Below are 23467 nucleotides of genomic sequence, written 5' to 3'. Positions count from 1 at the left end.
ATCTTAATATCTTCTTCTATCAATCTCTGATTTTTGTAGTCAGCTTACTTGCTCAGTCTTGGCCAGCGCTGGCTAGCTTTGAGCTCAGCTGCTCAAGGGAACCTACCAAACTCAACTTCATCACTTTGCTGTTATTGATAAAAGCTTCCACTTATTACTTTCATTTTTTTTTACATTTTAGCTAGTATTTTGTTTGTTTAGACTAATGTATTAACCATCAGACAACAATAGTGACTAGACGTACAAGGGACGGGTTTTGGTTAATCCTAACCCGACCCTAAATATTGATCGGGTTAACTCATAGACCCTAACCCGTTCTTAGACCCGAAGCAACCCGACATTATGCGGGTCCAATTTAGGACAGGTCTATGTAGGACGAGACCGGGTTGACTTGAGGGACAATAAGTTTAAGACTATTTGATACTAATTGTAAAATTTAAAGATAATAACATACTAAAAGAGTTATAAGTTGGAACCATTTTTTAGAAGAAATAACTTGAAAGAATCCAATTATTTCACAATCTATTGCACTTGAGAGGTTTACATTTTGTTTGATCATTTCTTCACTTGTCTCACATTTGCATAATACACACACATGATTTTCTCTTGTTAGAGCATGAAAGTGTCAATAGTTAATTTAATTCATAAGGTAAATGTTAAACATTTTAATTTCATCTATATGATAAGACAAATTTGAGCACCATGTATCACATTTTAATCATTATGACAAATTAAAATTTTATAAAATATATATGTGGGACGGGCCGGGTGACCCGAGTGTCAACCCGAACCCGACCCTACCCGAAGTTGGGTAACTCAAAGATCAACCCGAACCCGGTCTTTTTTAATGATCGGGCCGGGTTGAACCCAACCCTAAAAGCTTGGGCCGGGACGGGTCGGCGGGTAGGGCCGGGTCTTGTACACCCGTATTCATTACACATTTCTTCAACGGTACAGAGAGCTCACATGACCTAGCCATATCTTAATATCTTCTTCTATCAATCTCTGATTTTTGTAGTCAGCTAACTTGCTCAGTCTTGGCAAGCGCTGGCTAGCTTTGAGCTCAGCTGCTCAAGGGAACCTACCAAACTCAACTTCATCACTTTGCTGTTATTGATAAAAGCTTCCACTTATTACTTTCATTTTTTTTTACATTTTAGCTAGTATTTTGTTTGTTTAGACTAATGTATTAACCATAAGACAACAATAGTGACTAGACGGCTCCAACCACAGTTAAGAAATGAGGTGAGCAACCACCACATCACACATTGTTGCTACTTTTTGGTGTCATTTAGCTACAAACTAACAATTTACTTCATCATTTTATTGGTTGAAATTCATGTGAATTATATTAAATTAAAAGTGAGACACACATTATTTTAGTGAACCCGCATGAATTTAACTAATAAATAAAAGAGTGTTACAAAAATGGTGTTAAAATATTTTTCTTGTGATAAATATGAAAGGATCCTTCCCAACCAAAAGTAATATTGCCCCCAGGATTTAAAACCTGTCACTGATTGAAAGTCATTATATATCTAAGCTTAAAAACTTATTCATAAGTTAATCTAAACAAGTTAGGTTACACCCCATTTTTCCCTCCACTAATTTAATAACTTATTATTATTATTATTATTATTATTATTATTATTATTATTTTGTATTGGTTTTGATGTGTGTATTATCATAAAATAAGATGATTTAAAAATCAAAAGAAGGAAGAAAATATATTTATGAGGTAACTAATTATTTCCATGGTCAATTTTTTTGAATATTAAAAGCCTTATTATGAAATTGTTAGAAATTAAGTTAAAGAAAAATTAAATATAATATAATAGTTTGACAAAGTGATGAAAACTCAAACCTCATTCACACACATTGACTAATTCATGTATTTGACTAATTAAGCTTCAATCCGAAGTCTTACGTAAGGATTAGTGCATGGAGCTGCCCACTTGTCTTCAAAAGGAAGAGACAACTCCATGAACACTTGTCTTTGTGCATACTTTCATGGCCACTCTTCCTTTAACTTTCATCAATCCTTGGACTATAAATTCGACCCTTCTGCAGCCCTAAGGTCACACTACACCTCAGACTCAACCTAGCTTCAGAAATCAGAGAGAGAAGCTCCCAATTTTCCTTACAAACCTTCAACTTGTTCTTCATTTTCTCATTTTTGTTCTTCACGAAATTCTCTTCCCTTTTCTCAAAAACCACTTCAATTATGTTTCTGGGTGTGTGAGGATTAAATCTGGAGAGTTTGGCAAACTTCTGGGGTACGAAATCATGAATTCTGGGTTCAATCTTCAACCTTTACCCATTTCCGAAACCTTCTCAAATCACTCCAAAACCACCACCATCATGTTCCTGGAAGCCTAAATATCAATTCTAGAAAGTTTTATAAAATTATGGGTTGATTTGGGCTGTTTTTTGGCTCATTATTCAAGCTGTTCGTCGTGTTCTTCGCGGCCATCGTGCTGTCCAGTTTTCCGAGAGAATCATCAGCTTAAATCGTGTTTTTCTCCCTCGTCTGAACTCTGATTGCGACGATTCAAAAGCCGTAGTTCTTCTGGAATAAATTAGAATCTAAATATGTTCTCCATTCACCGCCGGCGTGGAACACCCCCGCTGCCGCCGCCGCATCTTCATCTTCTCCAGCGAGTCAATTTCTGGAATTTTTCAAATTTGCGATTTTGAGGTTCTTTCACTTCCAGGACCTATTTTTAAGCTTATATTAATGATTTTAAGCATGAAAAACATACCTTACAGCCCTTAATTCATGAATTTAGAATTGAACAAAGTTATGGACATAAATAATGATTTTGAACATTATGAACTAATCTTATGTGCTTATGGGTTGCTGTAACTATTTTCCTTATGTTTAAATGATTATGGACAGGTCTGGATGAGAAGGAACATGTTAGAGCAAGGGAATTAAGTTTCACTTTTCATAGTTACCATGGCCAAAACCTTTGATTTCGTAAAAAGGAACTTGATTCTCTTGGGTCTGACCTTGCTGGAATTTTATTACATGAATCTAACTTTAAAAATAAGAAAGAATCAACTAAGTTCTGGATGTTTTCATGAAAGATTGGATTTTAAGCTTAAATAGTCTAAAATGGTGATTTTTATGATTATCACAAGTTGGAATTTTATTTTTATGTGGTTTCTCAATCTGGCCAGATCTGGAATAATTCAAAATGGAAGAAGAACTTGTTAGTTGTGATAATTTTATTAACTTAGGTTAATTAGACTATTAGTCGTTATTTATGAATAATTTCTAATTAATCTTGATGATAAAATGATGATCTAAGTTAACATGGAATAATATGGAATTAAGTGAATGATTAGTCTAAGCAAATTGAAGTTAATATTAACTAGTTATTTTATAGACTTTATTAACTAAATGATTTAATCAACTAGAACTCTTACTCACGCAAGTTAAGTCTAAGTAAGATGTATTATAATACATTGAGTTAAATAAGTTAATCAATGGAGATGAATTAAATTGAAAGCATGTTTGATTCATGAAGCTGTAAACTAAGTAGATTTATAACTATAATTCTATGGAGAGGAAACTCATGTGGATTGACGGAGACAATAATTATCATTTCAAATTTTATTATCATTTAAAAAATAAATAAATAAACTAAATCTTTCTACTCATTCCATAATGCATTCAATACTTTTTATATTTAAAAATAAATTTATTATCATTTCAAATTTTATTACCACACATTACAAAACATGAAGGACCTCTCTTAAAAATGCAATGAATACATTGAAGTAGGGTTTCCATTCTCTAGCCTGAAGTAGGAACTCTTCATCAGAGTTCCCAACCTCCCATTCTAGCACAAGATCTGCATATGGAACTGTTAGAATTCAAGATCTTCCATGACATAAGTGAAGTTGCAGTGAAGTCTTACGAAATGGGAGGCTACAGAATTAAGAATCATCTTAGTTTTGCAAGGAAAATACACTTTGGAGCCACCTTACGTCAGGGAAAAACTCACTCGCTCCAATGGAATCAAGGCATTCTAACAGGTCGTCAGGTAATCATTGTGGTTCAATTGTGTTAGTATTTCAATAGTATAAAAGAAGAGACTTTAGACTTTAATACAATATAGACACGCCTAACTAATGATTTCCAACATATTTTAACAAATTGCATACTCCCACGATGAGATAGACGTGGGAGAAAAAATTTTCGTTTTTCATTCTCCATTTCACCAATTTGATTTGTTCACTTTCATGAATTCTATTGAATTAAATCATAAAATTCATTTGAATGCATTTACATCATTGTGGTTCAATTGCAATTATGGACCTGATTGAGTATCAGTAAAAGGTGATTAATTTTCAGTTTACTAAAATGATCAGGGAAGAACAAAAAGAAGAGGAATAACCGAAAATGGTTCACAACTTATATAATGCAGGGGACACAAAATATTTGAAAATATTGGTAGAGTAATAGAAAATGATAAGGGGATTCAAATCAAGTGTTTTCCCAAAAGTTCAGTTGTGCCGATCCAGATAGAAAAGACCGGGCACAAATCCGAGGACTCGGGTAGGGGATGTATGAACGTTTCATACTGGGGCTAAAACATATATAATCTTACAGACAGAAAATCTGAGGAATCAGGCAGGGGTTGTATGAATTTTTCATACTGGGGCTAAAACCTATAACCGTACACTCAGAAAATCGAGGAATCGGGTAGGGGTTGTATGAATGTTTCATACTTGGGCTAAAACATATAACCGTACACACAGTAAATCTGAGGAATCGGGAAAGAGTTGTATGAATGTTTCATTTTTGAAATTTACGTTTTTGAAAATTTGTCATGTTACTTGATTGCTATACATGCTACTTTTAGGCCTTGAAAGCTCCAACTGCCTCAATTGTCGAATTCCTGAAGACAGAAGGATCCCAACTCACTGGTCGAATTCCTTGGCAACTCCTTGAGTGCGCTTTTACGGTCTAGACTTAGAGACGAAGGTTGGCCCCCTTGGAAGCCGCTTCTTGCATGTTGCGCGCCCTATGGAGCTCACTAACCATGCTTGTGATATTTTGAACAACCCCACAATCAAGCACGCGAGCTTCATGATCTTGTTCGAGTGCATATACATGATGCACATTCCAAACCCTCGACCACCAAAACATGTTGGTGGGGTGAAAAATTGAACACCCTAAGAACTCATAACTTAAGCTACCAACTCAAACTATTCCAAAAACATAACATACAATTGGAAAAATGGGTGGGCTTTGGCCTCCCCATGTGTGTAAGATGATTTTATTTGTTATTGTTGCAAAACCTTTTGGACTGTTGACCGCATCCTTGACTTTTGAGGCTTTGATTGGATTGAAGTGTTAATTTCACAATGCATTCATTAAATTGAGTTTTGAACTTGTCCTGGTGTTTTTCAAGAGCAGAGCAGGGGCAACGTCATTCCTTTCCCTAAACACACCCTGCTACAAGAATCAAAACCATAATTAGAACAAGTTGGTTACTTTAGAGAATTTTTTTGGTAAAGAGCAAGGTAAGCAATGAAGACTAGTTTAAAGTCAGGTTGTGATAGCTAACTACTCCACTCTCTCAGACCTCATTTCAACAACTCCTTCTCTGTCCTCCCCCCTCTCTCATTTTGAGATCTCACTTCCTCTACCTCTTCCTTGAACTATCTCTCTCTCTCAGGTCTCAAGATGGCTCTCGCAAACCCTCCCTCACTCCCACTTGCCCAAATAAGTATTAAGGCTTTGGGTGAAGAACACGTCAACCATGATGAGGAGGCATATCGAGTTCGTGTCGAATATTTCACAGCTTTCACACTTGTCACCAGTGATGATGGCCAAGTCTATCAGTGGCTCGATCGGGTCCATTCCGGGAACCCTTCGCTTCATGGGTTTACACATTCCACTTTCTAGCATGGATTAGAATTGACATGCTATCGGGGTACAAGCTCCAACTGTCTCATTTGTCAAGTTCCTGAAGGAAGAATGATCCCCAACCCCCTAGTCGAATTCATCGGCAACTCTGTGAACCATTTTTACGGTCTTGAGATAGAGACAAAGGTTGATGCCCTCTGCTAAAGTCGTTCCCTTCACGTTGCGCGCCCTGTGGAGCTCACTTACTACGTCGTTGATATTCAGAATGATCACACTCAGGAAAGCGGGCTTCACGACCCTATTCAAGCTCCTATACATGATGCACATTTCACACCCTCCAACTTTAGCAATACTGTATATGGTTGTGTCAATCTCACCCTGGACCAAATTAAGAATGCTACTTTGGAAGCATTTTTTTCCTTGTCAACTTGCATATTGTTTAGATCTCTCTCGACGTTTCCAGGGGAAGATCGGTACGAACGATTTTAAATCACCAGGTTTCTTTCTTTATTTGAGTTATTGCACTGTTTTATTTTTTAAAGAGTAAAAAACACTTGCTCTCAAGATTTATTAAAATAACACTAAACTCCATTCTTTTCAAAATCTACTATTCACCTTAATTATAATTTTTTTATTAAATAAATATACTAGGATATATTTGTAAAATATCATAAGCTTCTCTATATAAAAAATAAAATAATTAAATTTATATTTATTATTTACATTTATTATGATAAAATTATTTCTAGGATACATTAATTTTTTTCTGAGGAATCAAGTAGGGGTTGTATGAATGTTTCATACTATGGCTAAAACCTATAACCGTACACACAGAAAATCCGAGGAATCGAGTTGTATGAATGTTTCATTTTTGAAATTTACGTTTTTGAAAATTTGTCATGTTACTATATTGTGATACATGATACTTTTAGACCTTGAAAGTTGAAATACATGGTACAAAATTTCAAATTTTACGGAGATAATAAAACATATTCATAAATGCGTTGCATTTTGATATTATGTTTAGATTAGCTTCACCTCAATCTCCCTCAGAAAATCGTTACGAGCGAAGCTTTCCCCACAATCATGTTTCCCACAACCACCGTAGCTCTCCAACCTCTCATTCTTGGACAAGATCTGCATGTGGCACTGTTAGAATTCAAGATCTTCAATATCATCAGTGAAGTTGCAATCAAGTCTTACGAAATGAGAGGTTACAGAACTAAGAATCATCTTAGTCTTGCAAGGAAAATGCACTTTGGAGCTACGTTACGTTAGGGGAAAACTCATACGTGATCCAATGGAATCAAGGCATTCCAACAGGCAGAAATTCGAGGAAATCGGGTAAGTGTTTTATGAATGTTTCATATTGTGGCTAAAACATATAATCGCACACATAGAAAATCCGAGGAATCAAGCAAGGGTTGTATGAATGTTTCACACTGGGGCTTAAACATATAACCTTACACATATAAAATTCGAGGAATCGGGTAGGGGTTGTATGAATGTTTCATACTGCGACTAAAACATATAACCAAGGTAATCAAACTCGAGAGTTTAGGTAAACTCGACTCGTAAAATCGACTTGTAAACTCGTAAGAGTTTACCGCATGCAAAAAATACATTTAAAAAACACTATTATGGTGATGAACGCACACTAACAACATTAAAAATGAACCAAATCACCAACAATAGTGATAAGAACAAGTTCAAACCATAAATTAAATTACTAAAACGTTTAAGTTCATACATAAAAGCACTAAATAATCCAAATAACCTTGGCCAACACAAACGACATGGAGAGCAGAGGAGATAACAACAGAACAACAGCCAATGTCTAATTTCTAAACTCCATGGTTCTAATTTCTAACAAAATCAACATAGCAACAACCAAGAATCAACATAGCAACAACTAAGTGCCAACAACCATGGTTCTAATTTCTAAACTCGCGATTACAAAAGCAACAGCAGAGGAGGAGAACAGAACGTGGACTCACCTCAAGCAGAAGCAGAACGTGACCGAGCACTCGAGCAGAGGACTGGAACGCAGAGAGCAGAGGAAGGAACGTGACCGAGCAGAGGAAGGAACTAGGACGGAACTCGAGCAAAATTGAACGCAGAAGCAGTCATGGAAGTCGAGCAGAATTGAACTAGGACGGAACTCGCGTTTCTATTTCTGAACCCTAGTCAAAATTATAAAATAAACCCCCCCCAAACGACGTCGTTTTGATTAAAAACAGGGGAAAAAAAATCTTTTGTACTCGTTATACTCGTTATAAAATCGCGATTTTACACGAGTTTAACGAGTTTATCTCGATTTTACCCGAGTTTACCTGAAAACGATTTTACACTCGATTTAACTCGAATTCACTACCTAAAAACGTAAAATCGTACGTTTGATTTTGTTGGGGAATAGGTCTTCTGTGCTAGGTTGTTGAGAAACCAGAGCTGTTGGGGAATAGGTCTTCTGTGCTAGGTTGTTTGAACTCTGTAATTGATCGGCTGGGTGTCGATCGATTGACAGAGTGTTACCTTATGTATTATATAATAATTGTTTATTTTGTCTACTATATGTTTCTTGTTTGTTGTTGTTGCCTTGAGCACTAACCCCTTAACTTTTGACTAGATGGTTAGTACCCCCACAAAAATATTAACTGTACTTGTTGTTTGCCTGCTTTGTTATGCGGTATTCCAGGTAGAGACTATATGTTTTTGAACAGGGAAAAGAGTATGCATTAGGCACATTCCTTTGACTGATGTTTGTGTTCTGATTAGAACAGTTGTATAGGGTTCAGAGAAGTTGTTGAGCCTAAAAGTTGTTTTGTACAGATATGTTAGAGATTGAATAGATTAATAGACGATATCATATTAGGTGTGACTACTTGATGAGATAGACTCATTGGCCATACTAGTGGGTTTTTTTTTCTGAATTTTCATCTTCAAGATATTGAGTCTGATCAACTTAATATTGAGGGGATGGTATTTGGAATCACAACTGGCTTGGATTATGATAGGAGGATTGATTAGATTTGATCGATGATTAGTCGGGTTTGAGAGGTAAGTTTATGTTAAGCACTTGATTGTAGATGATTAAGATTTAAATCTTTGGAAGTTGATGATTGTCGTATAATCATTAATTGGTTAGTTTGCGTTACTCAAAGTAGAGGTAGACTAAGTCAAGAGATTCAATGTTGGAGAGTCTTAAGTATTCTTTCGAAAGTTATGAAACCATAGGTTATGTGACTTCGTGCTAATTGCACTAAGAGACTAGACTTGATGGACTGTCGCCTAGTTAGACTCTAGAGGAATAAGCAATGATCAAGCAATGGTTTTGGATTTCAGAGGAACATGTTAAGGTTAGCAATAGAGATTTGATAAGTTGAATTGAAATCTAAGGGTCAAGATTGATTATGTAGATGGAGAATAATGAGTGAATAAGAGTTAGTGGTTTAAGTGTGATGTTAGCAATTAGATATTTGGAGGTTGAAAGACTAAGGATTGATTGACGTGAGACTGATCAAGCTAGAGATGATGAGTCTCGAGTTGTGTATAGTGTTAAGAGTTGAGATAAGTTGTGATTTAATTTGTGACTAAGAGAAAAGTTGATTTGATGGTTATAATGTGGATAGTTTCAAAAAGAGATGACGTTAATGGATTGTTAGATTCTAAGATGACAATTTGCTTATGAGGTGTTGGTCAATGAATTTTGAGTGTGAGTCTGTTGGTAGAAGAAGCTTGTGACGAGATTAGAATAGTATTAGCCCGATGTTTATGGTTGTGAATATTATGGTTGAGTTGTTCGCGTGAGAGCATGACGATACCTGTGAGGTCGTTCATGTAGGCGTTTGATGTAGATGCTTAGAAAACTAGCATGAGCATGTTATCTATGCCTAGTTGAAGATGATTGATAGATACCTTAAGTATTGCTTTTGTCTTGTACGTCACCCTTGAGGTGAATTCGTTGTGACTTATCCCAGATTTGGGATGCGTTCTGACGCTACTTGTAGGGTGGAAGGAAATGTGAGGGAATGTTATTCCTGAGCTTTTCTCTGACGCCAAGTTTCGAGGACGAAACTTTCTTTTTAGGGGGTAGTATTGTAAGACCCCGAATTAAATAATTAGATTATTTATTTACTTTAATCGTGTTGATTAATTAAGTAATTATATTTTATTGTTTTATGTTATTTTCATGACTCGAATCCTATTACGAGTCACGAAAACTATTTATATAATAATTAAGTTCAGATTATGTTAAGGTTGACACTGTAGTCAGCTTAAGTAATAGCACGAGCCATATTCGCACCCGACTAAGGTCGAGAGTGTCCGAAAAAGGCTATATCCGCTCCTGGAGCACTGTTTAAGAGAATTTTAGAATTGAAGGTAGAATAAGAACCTCTGAGTATTTTTCCCATTACCAGTGTTTCGATATGAAACCCTGGACTGTACACTTGTTAGGTTTCGCTTCCTGGAAGTCCGTCGAAGCTAGACTTTAACTTCTCGGGGACTTTAATTAAGACCCTGAATGAAGAGTTTTTCTATTCGAAGCTTCTAACAAATTTTCCATCCGAGTTGCCTCATTCCTTTCGACGTTTTTGATATCTTTCTTGAAGGAAGTTTCTTCATCCGACGTCGACTGCAAAAAGTAGTTTTTCGGCGTAAATCGGCCCACACCGTCTTTGAGATGTTTTAATCAATTAAATGAACCTTGATTTGAGTTTCGACATTCTGTCGCCGAATAATCAATTTTTATCAGCAGATGAAAGTACCAAAACGACCAAAACCGCGAAATATCGATTTTTCGGATTTTCCCCTCACCTATAAAAAGGGAAAAAATGAGAAAATATCTCATTTTCTCCCAAAGTGGCCGAGAGCTAGAGAGAGAAAGAGAGAGGAGCAGAGCTTTTTCAATTCTTGCCCGATCGTCCTGATTTCAGAAGCTACGCGTAGGTGCAGAGGTAAGGATGCTTAATCTTACTTCTGTTTCTTCTTTCTGTTGGGTTTTTCTATGTCTTTTTGTGCTCAAAGTTTTGAGCTTTTTGTAAAAATGTCTAATTACCTCGATTTTTCTTTCCAACTATCTTCTACTACAACCCAACATGCTATAATCATTGTCGAATCGTTCGGATTTTCACCGAGTCGTCGAAGATCTGAAAAACTGACTAAAAACCCATTTTCTTCACATGTGCTTACTTTCTTATCAAAAAGTCGCAACCAAGCTTAGTGTCCTTGAGATTAAGTGCTATAAACGTCGTTGTGACAACCCCATCAATTTTGTTTTTCAGAATTTCAACTTTGAGTTTTTGGTCATTAATTCCTGACCAAAATACCCCTAAGTCGTATTTTCAGTCGTTAAATATTTCTGAGAGTTTCCCTGGCCTAGATATCACCTACGAATACCTAGGAATTAAATTGGATCGAAGAAAAAGTTCGGAAACCCTATTTTCTAAAGTAGCCGAAACTTTTTGGAGCTGTACCGTGTCCAAAAATAATTTTTGGGTTTGTATGGCCTGAACCATAGCGTAGCCCTATGCGTTGTAGAAATTTTAGCGTTGGTTTCGTGTCATTCAGAGTTCTGTAGCTCGAGTTATGCGCATTTTAGCGAAAACATGTCTTACTGTCCATTCGTGTCTAAATGTCGAATTCTAGAGCTTCGAAAGCTTCTTTTCGGGTTTTGATAGTGTTATTAGTTGTTTTGTTTCTTAGCGACTAAGCAATGATACTTTGCTTAAGGTTTGGAACGAGTTGAGCTGAGGAAAGAGACTTTGGAGCAATTGGTGAGGTTTCACAACTGAGGAGGACGCCCGAGGAACTTGCTGAGTTCGGGAGCTTTATTTTGGATTGGACTGGGATGTTGAGCTTGGGTGGAGAAATTGGCTAAGGTAAGGGTAACTCAGTTTTAGAGCGTCTTTGAGTCTTGCATGCTTTTATCGCACTGCATGCGCTTGAGATGAAGTTGTTTAAACTTGATTGGCAATTGATTGAAATGTTGGTATGTTTCAATGTTGTATGCTTGCTTATATTGAATGTTTCTGAGGCTTGTGCCAAATATTTTCTGAAGGCTTTGGCCGAGTGAACTTATTGAGACGTGTGTCTCCGTTTTCTGAGAGGCTTCGGTCGTTTACTGGTTTCTGTCATTACTGCTTTCTAGTGGATAAGACATGGTTATTGTTGATTGATTTTGGCATATAGGGCTGAGACTTAGTGGCAGTGCAGTGGTTGTCGTTCCACATGCCTGTCCCGTCTTTCGAGGCGTTATTAAGTGGCTTTCAGTGGTTGTCGTTCCACATGAGTGTCCCGTCTTTCGAGGCGTTATTAAGTGGCATTCAGTGGTTGTCGTTCCACATGGTTGTCCCGTCTTTTGAGGCGTTATTAAGTGACATTCAGTGGTTGTCGTTCCACATGAGTGTCCCGTCTTTCGAGGCGTTATTAAGTGGCATTCAGTGGTTGTCGTTCCACATGGTTGTCCCGTCTTTTGAGGCGTTATTAAGTGACATTCAGTGGTTGTCGTTCCACGTCTGTCCCGTCTTGCGAGACGTTATTGTTTGACTGATATTGTGGAGCATGTGTGGCATATTGTGGAGCCTGTGTGACATATTATGGAGCCTGTGTGGCATATTGTGGTGGGGCCTTCGTGGCATATTAAGTGGCAGGTCAATGGTTTTCGTTCCAGGTGACTGTCCCATCTTGCGAGACGCCTTTGATTTGACACGTCTTGGTAGTGACACATAGTTGTACTACATGGCACTTATATATTGGATTTGATTTATATTGTTAAGGTTGTCGATATATGATTTGAGGTTATATTGTTGAAGTTGTTGATATCTGATTTGATGTTATATTGTTGAGGTTATTGATATCTGATTTGATGTTATATTGTTGAGGTTGTTGATATCTGATTTGATGTTATATTGTTGAGGTTATTGATATCTGTTTTGATGTTATATTGTTGATTTTATTGTTATCTGATTTAAACCTAGGGTGTTAAGTTGTGGATATTTGAGTAAATATATGTTGTTAAGTTGTTGATATCTGAGTTAAAACCATATCGTTGATTTTGCTGATATGCTGATTTATGATTTGATTTCATGTTGTTAGATATACAGTGTCATCTATCCTGAATTAAATTGGTAGCTTACTTACCATGGCATGTATTAGATTTGAATAACATGCTTTTCTCTTTTATATGTGGTAGTTGTATGGAGTTAACCCTTTCTATTTGCTACTTGTTGTTTGGGCGCTTAACGCTATTAGGCGATGGAGAATCTTCGATGGAGCTTGACCTTCGTACGAGTTGGAGAGAAGAACTTGAAGAACTGTGGATGACTCAAAGAATAGAGTCGGGTGTAGGGCTAGAGCCTTGGGTTAGAGAGCTTACCGTTATTGGTTTAAGCTTGCAAAATGAGTTTAGAAATTTATATTTGGGGTTGTAGATACTCGCCTTGTTCAAGGTTTAATGTAAACTTATTTACAGTTGAGAGTATGCATGACATGTTTTGGAAATACTTCGAAAAGAAAAAAACAATATACTCGTGTTTATACATTCTTTTGGAAAATATTGCATATTTACTTTAATAGGTTACTAAAGTGACACCCGAAATTCGGGGCGTTACAAATCGGGCCGAGGTTGTATGTATGTTTCATTTTTGAAATTTACGGTTTTGTAATTTTGTCATGTTACTTTTTTTTTGCTACATTGGAAAGATAAATTGCACCCGCTAGGAATCGATCCATGGACCACCCCTACCCAACCCATATGTCCCCAGCTCCTACCATATGAACTATCGTACGAGGACTTTGTCATGTTACTTTATTGCTATAGATGGTACTTTTAGGCCTTGAAATACATGGTACAAAATTTCAAATTTTACGAAGATTAAAAACATATTCATAAATGTGTTGCATTTTGATATTTTGTTTAGATCAGTTTCACCTCAATCTCCCTCAAACTATTCTTACGAGCGAAGCTTTTTCCACAGTCATGTTTCCCACAACTAGGGGTGGAAATAGGCCAGGCGGCTCGTCAGGGACCTATGGCTCAGCTCGTCTGAGGCTCGGCCCGACCTGACTCGTTTATTAAAAAGGTCAGACTTAGGCTTTTTAAAAGGCTTGTTTAACTAAAAAGGTCAGGCCCAAACAATTTAAAAAGCCTATTTGGCCTGATAGGCCGACCTACTTATATATTATTCTTATTAATAATATAAATAAATATAATATAATTATATGTAAATTAATTTTTTTTAAACTGATGTATACTTTAGCTTAAAAGAAAACCCTAAGTCCCTACCTTAACCTAGATTAGAAACGTTCCAAACATATTCAGCATAATACATCCTCAGCCGCACAGGACGCAGGCTGCAGCCAGCTGCCACTGCCGATCTACCGCTGCCAAGTCAACCTCTCTTGCAATGATATATGTTTAGTTTTTGAAATGCAATGATACAAGTTTTTTTTATTTGAAAAGAAAGTGCAATGATATATAAAAGGCTTATTAGCCCGCCAATCTAATGAGCTTCTTTTGATAAAATTGTATGTTAAATAGGCTTTTAAGAAGGCTTGTAGGCCAGGCCAGGCCTTAGAAAAGGCCAGGCCAAGCCATAAAATTTGGCCTATTGATAGGCCACAGGCCATGCTTGGGCCACGAAAATAGAATACATGCCAGGCCTAGGCCACGCAAAGCTTGGCTCGGCTTGACTCGGCCTATTTCCACCCCTACCCACAACTGCCGTAGCTTGCCATGTCTGAAATTCTGGTTCTCGCACAGGACAGATGTCGAACGCGATGTTGGGACAATCGGTTCGACAATTGCACAACAGTACATAAATTAAATCAACGAAAAAAAACACAGGGAATTGTAGGTTTTATAGTTGTCTGACTTAATGTCCTGGACATTTGGCCTAGTCCTTCTGTCTATCTTCCTTAGAGCTCTGTTGAATTTTCTAGCAAGAAGGGCCAGAGCTTCAGATAGATTCTCACTTTCACTATCAGCATCATCTCCTTCAGTGGTGTTGGATACAAAAGCAATGCTTTTGGTCTTCTTTTCAGGTTTTTCACCCAACTTTAACTCATAAGTCTGCAGAGAACCAATCAGCTCATCCACTTTCAAACTGCTGATATCTTGAGCTTCTTCAATAGCAGTGACCTTCATTGCAAACTTGCTGGTTACAGACCTCAAGATTTTCCTCACAAGCTTTTCATCTGACATAGGTTCTCCCAGAGCAAATGAAGCATTTGACAGATCACGCACACGCATGTGATATTCAGAAATAGTCTCATCTTCTGTCATTGTCAAGTTCTCAAAACGAGTAGTAAGCATCTGGAGTCTAGACATCCTCACCCTGGTTGTACCTTCATGTGCTGTTTTCAAAATCTCCCAAGCATCTTTGGCAACAGTGCAAGTATTAATCAATCTAAACATGTTTTTGTCCACAACATTGAAGATAGCATTCATTGCTTTTGAGTTTGCCAGAGAAGCTTCTTCTTCAGCACTTGTCCATTCATCCTCAGGTTTTTCTTCAGGAGTAGATGTACTTCCTTCTGCTTGAGCTTTGACAGGATGCTTCCAGCCTTTGACAACAACCTTCCAAGTTTTGATATCAATAGACTTGAGAAAGGCTATCATTCGAACCTTCCAGTAATCATAATTGGAGCCATCCAGGATTGGTGGCCTGTTGATCGATCCTCCCTCCTTATTGTCCATGAGATCAAGAAAATATCTCCCTGGAGCTCACCCACACAGAACAGGGGTGCCTGCTCTGATACCAATTGAAATTCTAGATCCCTTAGAACAAATGTCCTGCACGATGCTGGGACAATCGATTAGAACATCATACGACTGAAAGACCTGAACACAAAACAACAAACAACTAAAAGGAAACAAGACACAGGAAGTTGTTAACCCAGTTCGGTGAAACTACACCTACGTCTGGTTAGCTTTCGCCCAATAAAAAGGAATTTCACTATCTCAAGAACTAGGTATTACAGACACACATGAACACATCAAGTTCATTGTTCTTAACCTAATCTACCCAGTGGTATTCTACTTAGAACCACAGCCTAAGTATGAGAGCCCCTCTCACTTTTCCTCAATCACTGCCACAGTGATTGGTAACAACAATAACACAAGGTTTGTTTGACACTCAAACACAACACAGAACTGAAACTTGCTTTATAGAATCAGGGAGCAAGAACAGTTCACAAATAACAAGAACAAAACACAACTTACAATCCTAAAACACTTGATCTTCAGTCTTAGCTCTCGTAATACACGTTTTAGGTCTTTGTTCTATTTATACTTCAGCAGAGGCGGCACTAGGGTTTCTTGGGCTGAAGAACAACTCTGATCCAACTCATATCAGCACAGAATCTTCCAAGATATGATATGAGTGATTAACAACTTAAGAATAGAAACAAATCTCCAATCACTGATTTGTTCCAACAATAAACAACCCGCGTATATCTCCCTTTAATAAGTTACTTGAATCTTAAGTAACAACAAATCACATCCTCCAAACCAATAACAAAAGGGACCCACATTGCACGCCAGCAGGGGCGGATGTCTTGGCCTTCACCTAGGCAGATGTCACAACATCGGCTAGGACATCAGGTTGTTTTTAACAAAATTGATGACAACACAGGAACAACAATGTCTATGAACAAAGGACGAAACCTGGTTTCGTCTACCGTGTGTCAGTGACTGAAACTGACACACGGTGCTTCAGTTTACTCTTGAACCGTTAGATTTAATATTTTTAATTTGAACGGTATAGATCAATTTCCATTAAAAAAAATTCATTTGTTAAATATATATTGTTTTACGAAAAACACCCTTGTTCCTTCCCAAATTCCCCCACCCCCCACCACCCTACCTGATCACAGAGCCCACGGCGGGGACGACCTTCGTCACGTCGACACCACCGTCGAAGGCGGAGAAGGTTCACGTTCACCAAGCCCACCCCACCCCCACCACCCAACCTCTTCTCCCTTCCTAGCCTTCTTCATCCCCTCATCCACCCCTTCTCCCTCTTCCTCCCCGCCCCCTTTTCCTGCCCCCATCGCTCCCCCTCCACACCCCATCCCCTTCTCGCTCCCACATCCACCTCCGGTCCCCGAGCCACAAAGTTCCACTCCATAAAAAACTGATCTTTCTGTTCACCTCTACCAGACTTGGAGCTTCTCCATCGTCGATATCATGCTTCTCCCACCGCCATGAAGTGAGGCGTGAGAAAAAAATCAAGATCTAAATAGTGATTCATGCACCCAGAAAAAAAATTTCAAATTTTCGATTTTGGGAAAAAGAAATTGATCTAATTTAAAAGATATGTAAGTATTAGTGAATATTTGTGTAAAAGGTTGAAACTTTGCATATCTGTTTGTATGCCATGTGAGTGATTGTGTTTTGAACATGAACAATGATTTTTTGTGATGCTTATGTGTTTTTAATGCTTCTGTGTTGTAGTGACTATGTTCTCTGGCGGAAGTGGGAGAAATAGGGAGGAAGAAAGTGAGTGAAGGGGATGATGTTGTTGGTTTGTTGAAATCCAGCTTCAACTTTGGTGGCCACCGACAGTGAGAGAAACAAAAACTAGAAAAGTGCTAGAACACAATGAAGGAGAAGTATGGAATTGTTTTATTAATGGAGGGTATTTGTGTCTACTCACACAAAAATAAAAACTGAAGCACCGTGCGTCAGTTTCACACGGTAGATGTAGCCACGAAACTTCCCATTCCCATGAAAAACAAGAACAAACGAAAGTTAGTTGTAAAATTTTTAGGAGTTATATTTAGGTTTAAAATTAAAGATATAGACCTTTTTAAAAATCTTTAGGAATCATTTTATTCAAATTATTATTATTGGTGTCAGAAATTTATTAGAATGCATATAAAAAAATATCTTCTTTTCTAATTCAGATAAATTTATTTATGAGCAATATTATTTAGTGACGAAGGAATGAGACAGGAGCTTTGAAAAACGACGTCGTACCCTCTGCAACCGAACATCGAGTCATTGACAAATCGATAGTTTCCTTCGAAATCAAGCTTCTCTGTCAGTCGTTTCAATGGCGAGCGAAACCGAGCCTGCGAAGTTGCTCTTGCCTTACCTTCAACGCGCCGATGAGTTGCAAAAACACGAACCTCTCGTCGCTTATTACTGTAAAACCCTCTCTCTACATCACCGATTTTGATTTTGATTTTTTCCCAATTGAATTTTTTGCCAGTTTTTAATCTCATATTACATCATGATTTTCTTAAATTCAATCACTTGTGAAGTCAATTAATGTCAATTTTCATTTAATTTGATCCCACTTAGTTATGATTACTATTAATATCCCAATTTAGTTGAGTAATTTTGTTGGTTATGGTAAATTAAGGTCGATTATATGCGATGGAGAGGGGGATGAAGATTCCAAACAGTGAGCGCACCAAGACTACCAATGCTTTGTTAGTTTCCCTCATGAACCAGCTTGAAAAGGTTTTATTTTATATTTACTGTGTTTGAGTTGTTAGTTAAATTAGTATTTACAGTTAGTCATCACCACATTAGTTCCTTCATAATGTTAATCGAATTTGTCGTCGCATCAGGAATCGAATTTAATTTGATTGACTGAATATATCTTCCAAGGACTGATTTGAGTAGCTAGTAGCCTAGTATTATGTATTTAGTTTTCATTGTATAGGGACTAATATGACTGACACTGAGTCCTTTAAGAACTAATGTGATTATTTAATTACAGTGCTGTGTTACTTTGTTTCCCTCATTTGGGTTAGGCTTTTCAATATTGGTGATTGTTTCACAGTTGGGCGCTATTTGGTCTATTGTGACTTGTGAGAAAATACTCAAAATAGTGTATGAATGTATGTGCTTTTAACATTTCATTCACCTTATGATTTTGTTTCTCTAATGTGGAGAGCGTGCCATGGAGTATTTGAAAATTTGTATGTGGAACTTTTGGTTTATTTGGGATTCTGAGTGGTTAAAATTGTAGAGTCTAATTAAGTGTTTGAAATGTAGACAAATATCAGTGTTTTTCTGAAAAGTGAAAATAAAATATGCATCTGAGTCACCGCCTCACTTGCACTGCTGGAAAAGCAATTGCCCCATGCAAAAAGTCAAAATGCAGCTCACATCACTTTGTCTATGAATTCATCAGTTGCTTGTGGCTAAGAAGTTTTTGTTTTCTGAATTGATATATTTGCTTGTTGATGTTCAATCCCCAGCTTACTTAGATCGTTATATTTTTTTTTTCCCTTATCCTTACAGGATAGGAAGACAACCAAGTTGGGGCCTGAAGATAATTTATATGTTGAGGGATTTGCATTAAATGTGTTTGGAAAGGCAGACAAACAAGATCACGCTGGAAGAGCAGATTTGTATGGTTAATTGGTTATTAATTTTTTTTCCGATGCATATAACCGTCATATTCTTTGGGATGATGCATTTTAAATGCCTAAGCATTCCAGTTGGCTTCAAATTTCGATGCGTTTCAATTCACTTTTGTGTTGAGGCCTATCAGGATTCAGGAATCACAGTTCTTGAGCGGATGATTTTCACTATGCTTGTTATATATGTAGTATGTGAGTAAACATGATATGAGAAATGCTAGTAACAATCTCTTTCCGAAAAACTCTCATATTTGTTGAAATCCATTTCAGGTCCACTAAATAATTTGCCCACTCCCAAATTTTTCGGCCTTACCCCTTATTTGGTAGGGACCCACATGAATTTCAACCAATTAGAGTGTGTCAGCAAGAGAGTATTAGAGAGTTTTGCTATTACTCCTTATGTACATATTTAGGATTAGGATGGAAACATATGATTCGGTTATGGATCGAGGACTTCTTCCTGATTGCAATCTTCCATCTTATTTTTCCTTTCTTGCTGGAAGATTTTGGAGGCTTGGGAGCTGCAAACTCTATTCTGAAGAGTTTTCAGTTGATCAACCTCAATATTAGATTGATCTTATTTCTAGATGTTCTCATTTTGCTATCCGTCAACCAACTGCAATCTATTTCGTGCTGAAATGTCTATCTTCATATTTCCGATATTAACCAACATCTTCACGAGTCATGACATTTATTTTGTACTCTGTCTTGCAATACAACTATAAATAATGATGCCATTCTCAATATTATAATGACAAGCGTGAGCACCTAAAGTATTTACTCTTTCTGCGCAAAAAAATTGGTGTTCCCCACCTCTTTATCTTTGTCTACCTTTATTTATTTGTTTGCCTAAATTAGTCTTTGCGCTTTCTTGTTCCTTCCTTATGAATATCACACTCACTCACTCCACGAATCAAATATCTGTTTTTTACCAAATGGTTGCTCCTATGCCTTTCTGCTGTTTGTCAATTAGCATTATTTTTGTCTGTGATCCGGTTTTAACATATGTTTCTGCTGACACAACTTGCAGGAATACAGCAAAGACATTTTATGCTGCTAGCATCTTTTTTGAGATTCTTAATCAATTTGGGACACTTGAACCTGATGTGAGTATCTGGCTATTGCATCAAGCCTTCCCTTTGTGCAATTCTCATGGCTTTTACAGGATTCTTTTGTGGCTTTCATATTTGGCAGTAGTTTACTGCAAAAGTATAACCTAATTTAATGGCTAGTTTAACATTTTTTGGAGTTTCTCTTACAGCTGGAGCAGAAACAGAAATATGCAGCCTGGAAAGCAGTAGATATAAGAAAGGCTTTGAAAGAAGGAAGGAAGCCCACACCTGGCCCACCTGCTGGTGATAATGATATGTCAATTCCATCAAATGCTCCTAGCAATACATATGTATGGTTTGAAACTCAACCTAGTCCAGTCTTGTGTTTGAGCAGTGTTATTGAAATATCTATTATTGCATATGAAACCTCAAAATTATATGGTTGAACAGAGAAACCTCTAAAGAAACTAAATCAAGAATCAATATTTTTTACACAAGTAAAGATTTTATGTTATTACCAGTTTACCACAGCGACATTTGCGTAAAAGAAGCACGCAAATGTCTATAGCGTGAAACACTAAAGATAGGTTAGTGAGAAAAACTATTGGTGGGGAAAATGAAAAAGAAGCACGCAGTTCCCTTAGAAAAGAAGCGTTAAATTGTGGGGAGAAAATAATTATTTCAAGCCTTTCATTTCATGTATTTATGCATTGCATCTATACTGTGGCTTGGGAGAATCATGAAGAAATCCGCTACTAGGGTAATTATAAGTATTCCTTTTTAATATGAAGTTTTGAAACTGAAGGTTTTCTTATCTTTTCATTGTTGTTGACCTTTCTTTTTATTAGCCATCCTCAGTCATCACTTTGAATGACCTTTCTTTTTGTTGGAACGACATAATCTCAGTTCCTCTTCTATACCTGTAACGCGTCAGCCTGTTTTCTTCAAATAGAAGCACATTTAAATGTTGTATGGTGTATGGAAACGCACTTTGATTTGTGAAACAAAGACTGATATTAAGTAAAGTAGAAACCGGGGATCTGTAGATTTAATGAACTCATAAATGAAAAATTCCTTGCAATTTGATAATGTTGAGATTTTGAGTTCATATTAGTATTCCAAAGCGTTACTTCTCTTTGTTGGTTGGATCTCTATAAAGTTGCTTTAAGTTTGTGAATGAGGTTCATTCTAAAATCAGGCAATAGACAATGGTTTTTCTGTTTTTCCCCAAACAAGGTCTTTTTCTAATATCTGATGCATTTTATATTATGCAAAATGCACAAATTGATAAATAAATGTAAACAGATAACCTTATGCTGTGTTTACTATTGCAGGACCTTGGAACTACTGGAACTTCAGTTACCAGTCCCGGACCAGAATCTGATCCATCTCATGATTATCATGACCCTGTCAACTACCAGCATTCGCGAAACGTTCATCCTGCAGCTGACTTCCATGATACTATTGACAACCAGCCTTCTGCAAATAACCCACCATCTATGCAGTTTCATGATAGAGTTAGTAATAATCTGAATTCTTCCAACATATCTTCATCGTCTCCTCCTTATCCATCTACAGGTTACCCTTCCCAAGATTATTACCATCCTCCACCATCCCAAGATTACCATCCTCCACCACCCCAAGATTACCATCCTCCACCACCCCAAGATTTCCTTCCTGGTCCACCTTCCCAAGATTATAATTCACCACCACCTGCCAGATCAGAAGGTCCTTATTCTCCGGGATACGACCATCAACATTACTCATCAGATCCACAGCATTTAGCTCCCAATTATCCTTCACATGAAACTCCCTCATATCCACTCCCACATTTTCAGTCTTATCCTAGTTTTTCAGAAAGCACCCTACCATCAGTCCCATCAAACTACATATATCAAGGGTCTGATGCTGCTTCTTATTCTTCACAGTCAGCTCCTCTGACTACAAACCATTCATCAAGTACCCTGCGAAATTCCCTCAGCAGAAATGGAACGATCTCTGAACCTAAGTCAACTACTCAGACATACCAATATGACAGTAACTACGACCCTCCACCTTTAAAGTTAGCAGAGGCACAGAAAGCAGCAAGATTTGCTGTTGCGGCACTTGCGTTTGATGATGTGCCAACTGGAGTTGACTTTTTGAGGAAATCACTTGAGTTGTTGACTAATCCATCATCTGGTGAAAACAATTAATTTAAACTTAATTGGGTTTTCATGGAGTTTCTACCTTATATTTTTATGTACATAAACTTAATGGGGTTTTCAGTATAAGAAAGTGTGAAGAAATTCAGTGAACACGAATTGAATGTAATACTGATATATGCTTCCATATTTTTTTGTCTAGGAGTATGTCTACTAGATGGGTCTCAGTAATGTCTGTCTGAAACAAATTCACCTTTTCTATTTTGATTCTCGCCTCCCTTCCTTTTTCCTGAACTTAAAGCAGTTTCACCTTTATTCCTAATCACCCTCGCATACAAGGATGGTTCAAGGGGTAATCATGTTTGAGAGTTAATATATTATTTGATCTTTAAAAGTGACAATCTATGTTGTTTTAGTTTATGAAAGTGTTTGTAAGTATAATCAAATTAGTTTCTGATCATGTCAACTTCTCCCCAAATTTATCTTTCCATCTTCACTAATTTATGTGTCAACTACAGATAATGTGTAACGAAAAGTTGATGTGGCATGTTAACTAATAGCTATAGTCTATATATGTCGGGCATAAAGTGTTCATGTATGCTTGCATGTATGCCTGTACAAATGTCATGTGTTACTTACTTGATAGAAGGATGATTGCTTGATAGAAGGATGAATTTGTGAATAAGTTGATACATGTGAAAACTTTAAGTTGTGCGGACTTTTAAGGGACCAAAGCAACTACAGGATGGTACTTTCAAGAATCAATAATGTATTTAATCCTTTATAATGTTAGGGGTTAGAGTCTTGAGGAAAATAATCAAGAGTCATGTTTATTAATTCATTTTTTCTCAAGGTATAGTCACATATTCAGTACTAAACAGAGACATTTTAAACCAGAGTATGAATTCTTTTTTTGTACATATTGAGTGTAGGGTGCTTGGCTGCTTGACAAAATAAAATAATTTCCTTTGAATCTTTCTGGAATATAGTGTTCATATGTTGTCAAG

The 23467-nt window shown here is 37.1% G+C and overlaps 1 protein-coding gene across 1 annotated transcript; it reads left to right on the top strand.

Moving 5' to 3' along the window:
• The first annotated feature begins 17837 nt into the window (after positions 1 to 17837).
• LOC130723663 (protein HOMOLOG OF MAMMALIAN LYST-INTERACTING PROTEIN 5-like) lies at positions 17838 to 22760 on the top strand. Its single transcript, XM_057574773.1, has 6 exons — positions 17838 to 18034; positions 18253 to 18353; positions 19143 to 19252; positions 20295 to 20370; positions 20526 to 20666; positions 21651 to 22760. Exons 1-6 carry the CDS (start codon positions 17941 to 17943, stop codon positions 22509 to 22511), a joined length of 1383 nt encoding a protein of 460 aa, XP_057430756.1. The 5' UTR covers positions 17838 to 17940; the 3' UTR covers positions 22512 to 22760.
• Positions 22761 to 23467: the final 707 nt, after the last annotated feature.

This window comes from Lotus japonicus, chromosome 6, assembly GCF_012489685.1.
Source record: "Lotus japonicus ecotype B-129 chromosome 6, LjGifu_v1.2".
Taxonomy (NCBI): Eukaryota; Viridiplantae; Streptophyta; class Magnoliopsida; order Fabales; family Fabaceae; genus Lotus; species Lotus japonicus.
This window is presented reverse-complemented; position numbering and strand designations above follow the sequence as displayed.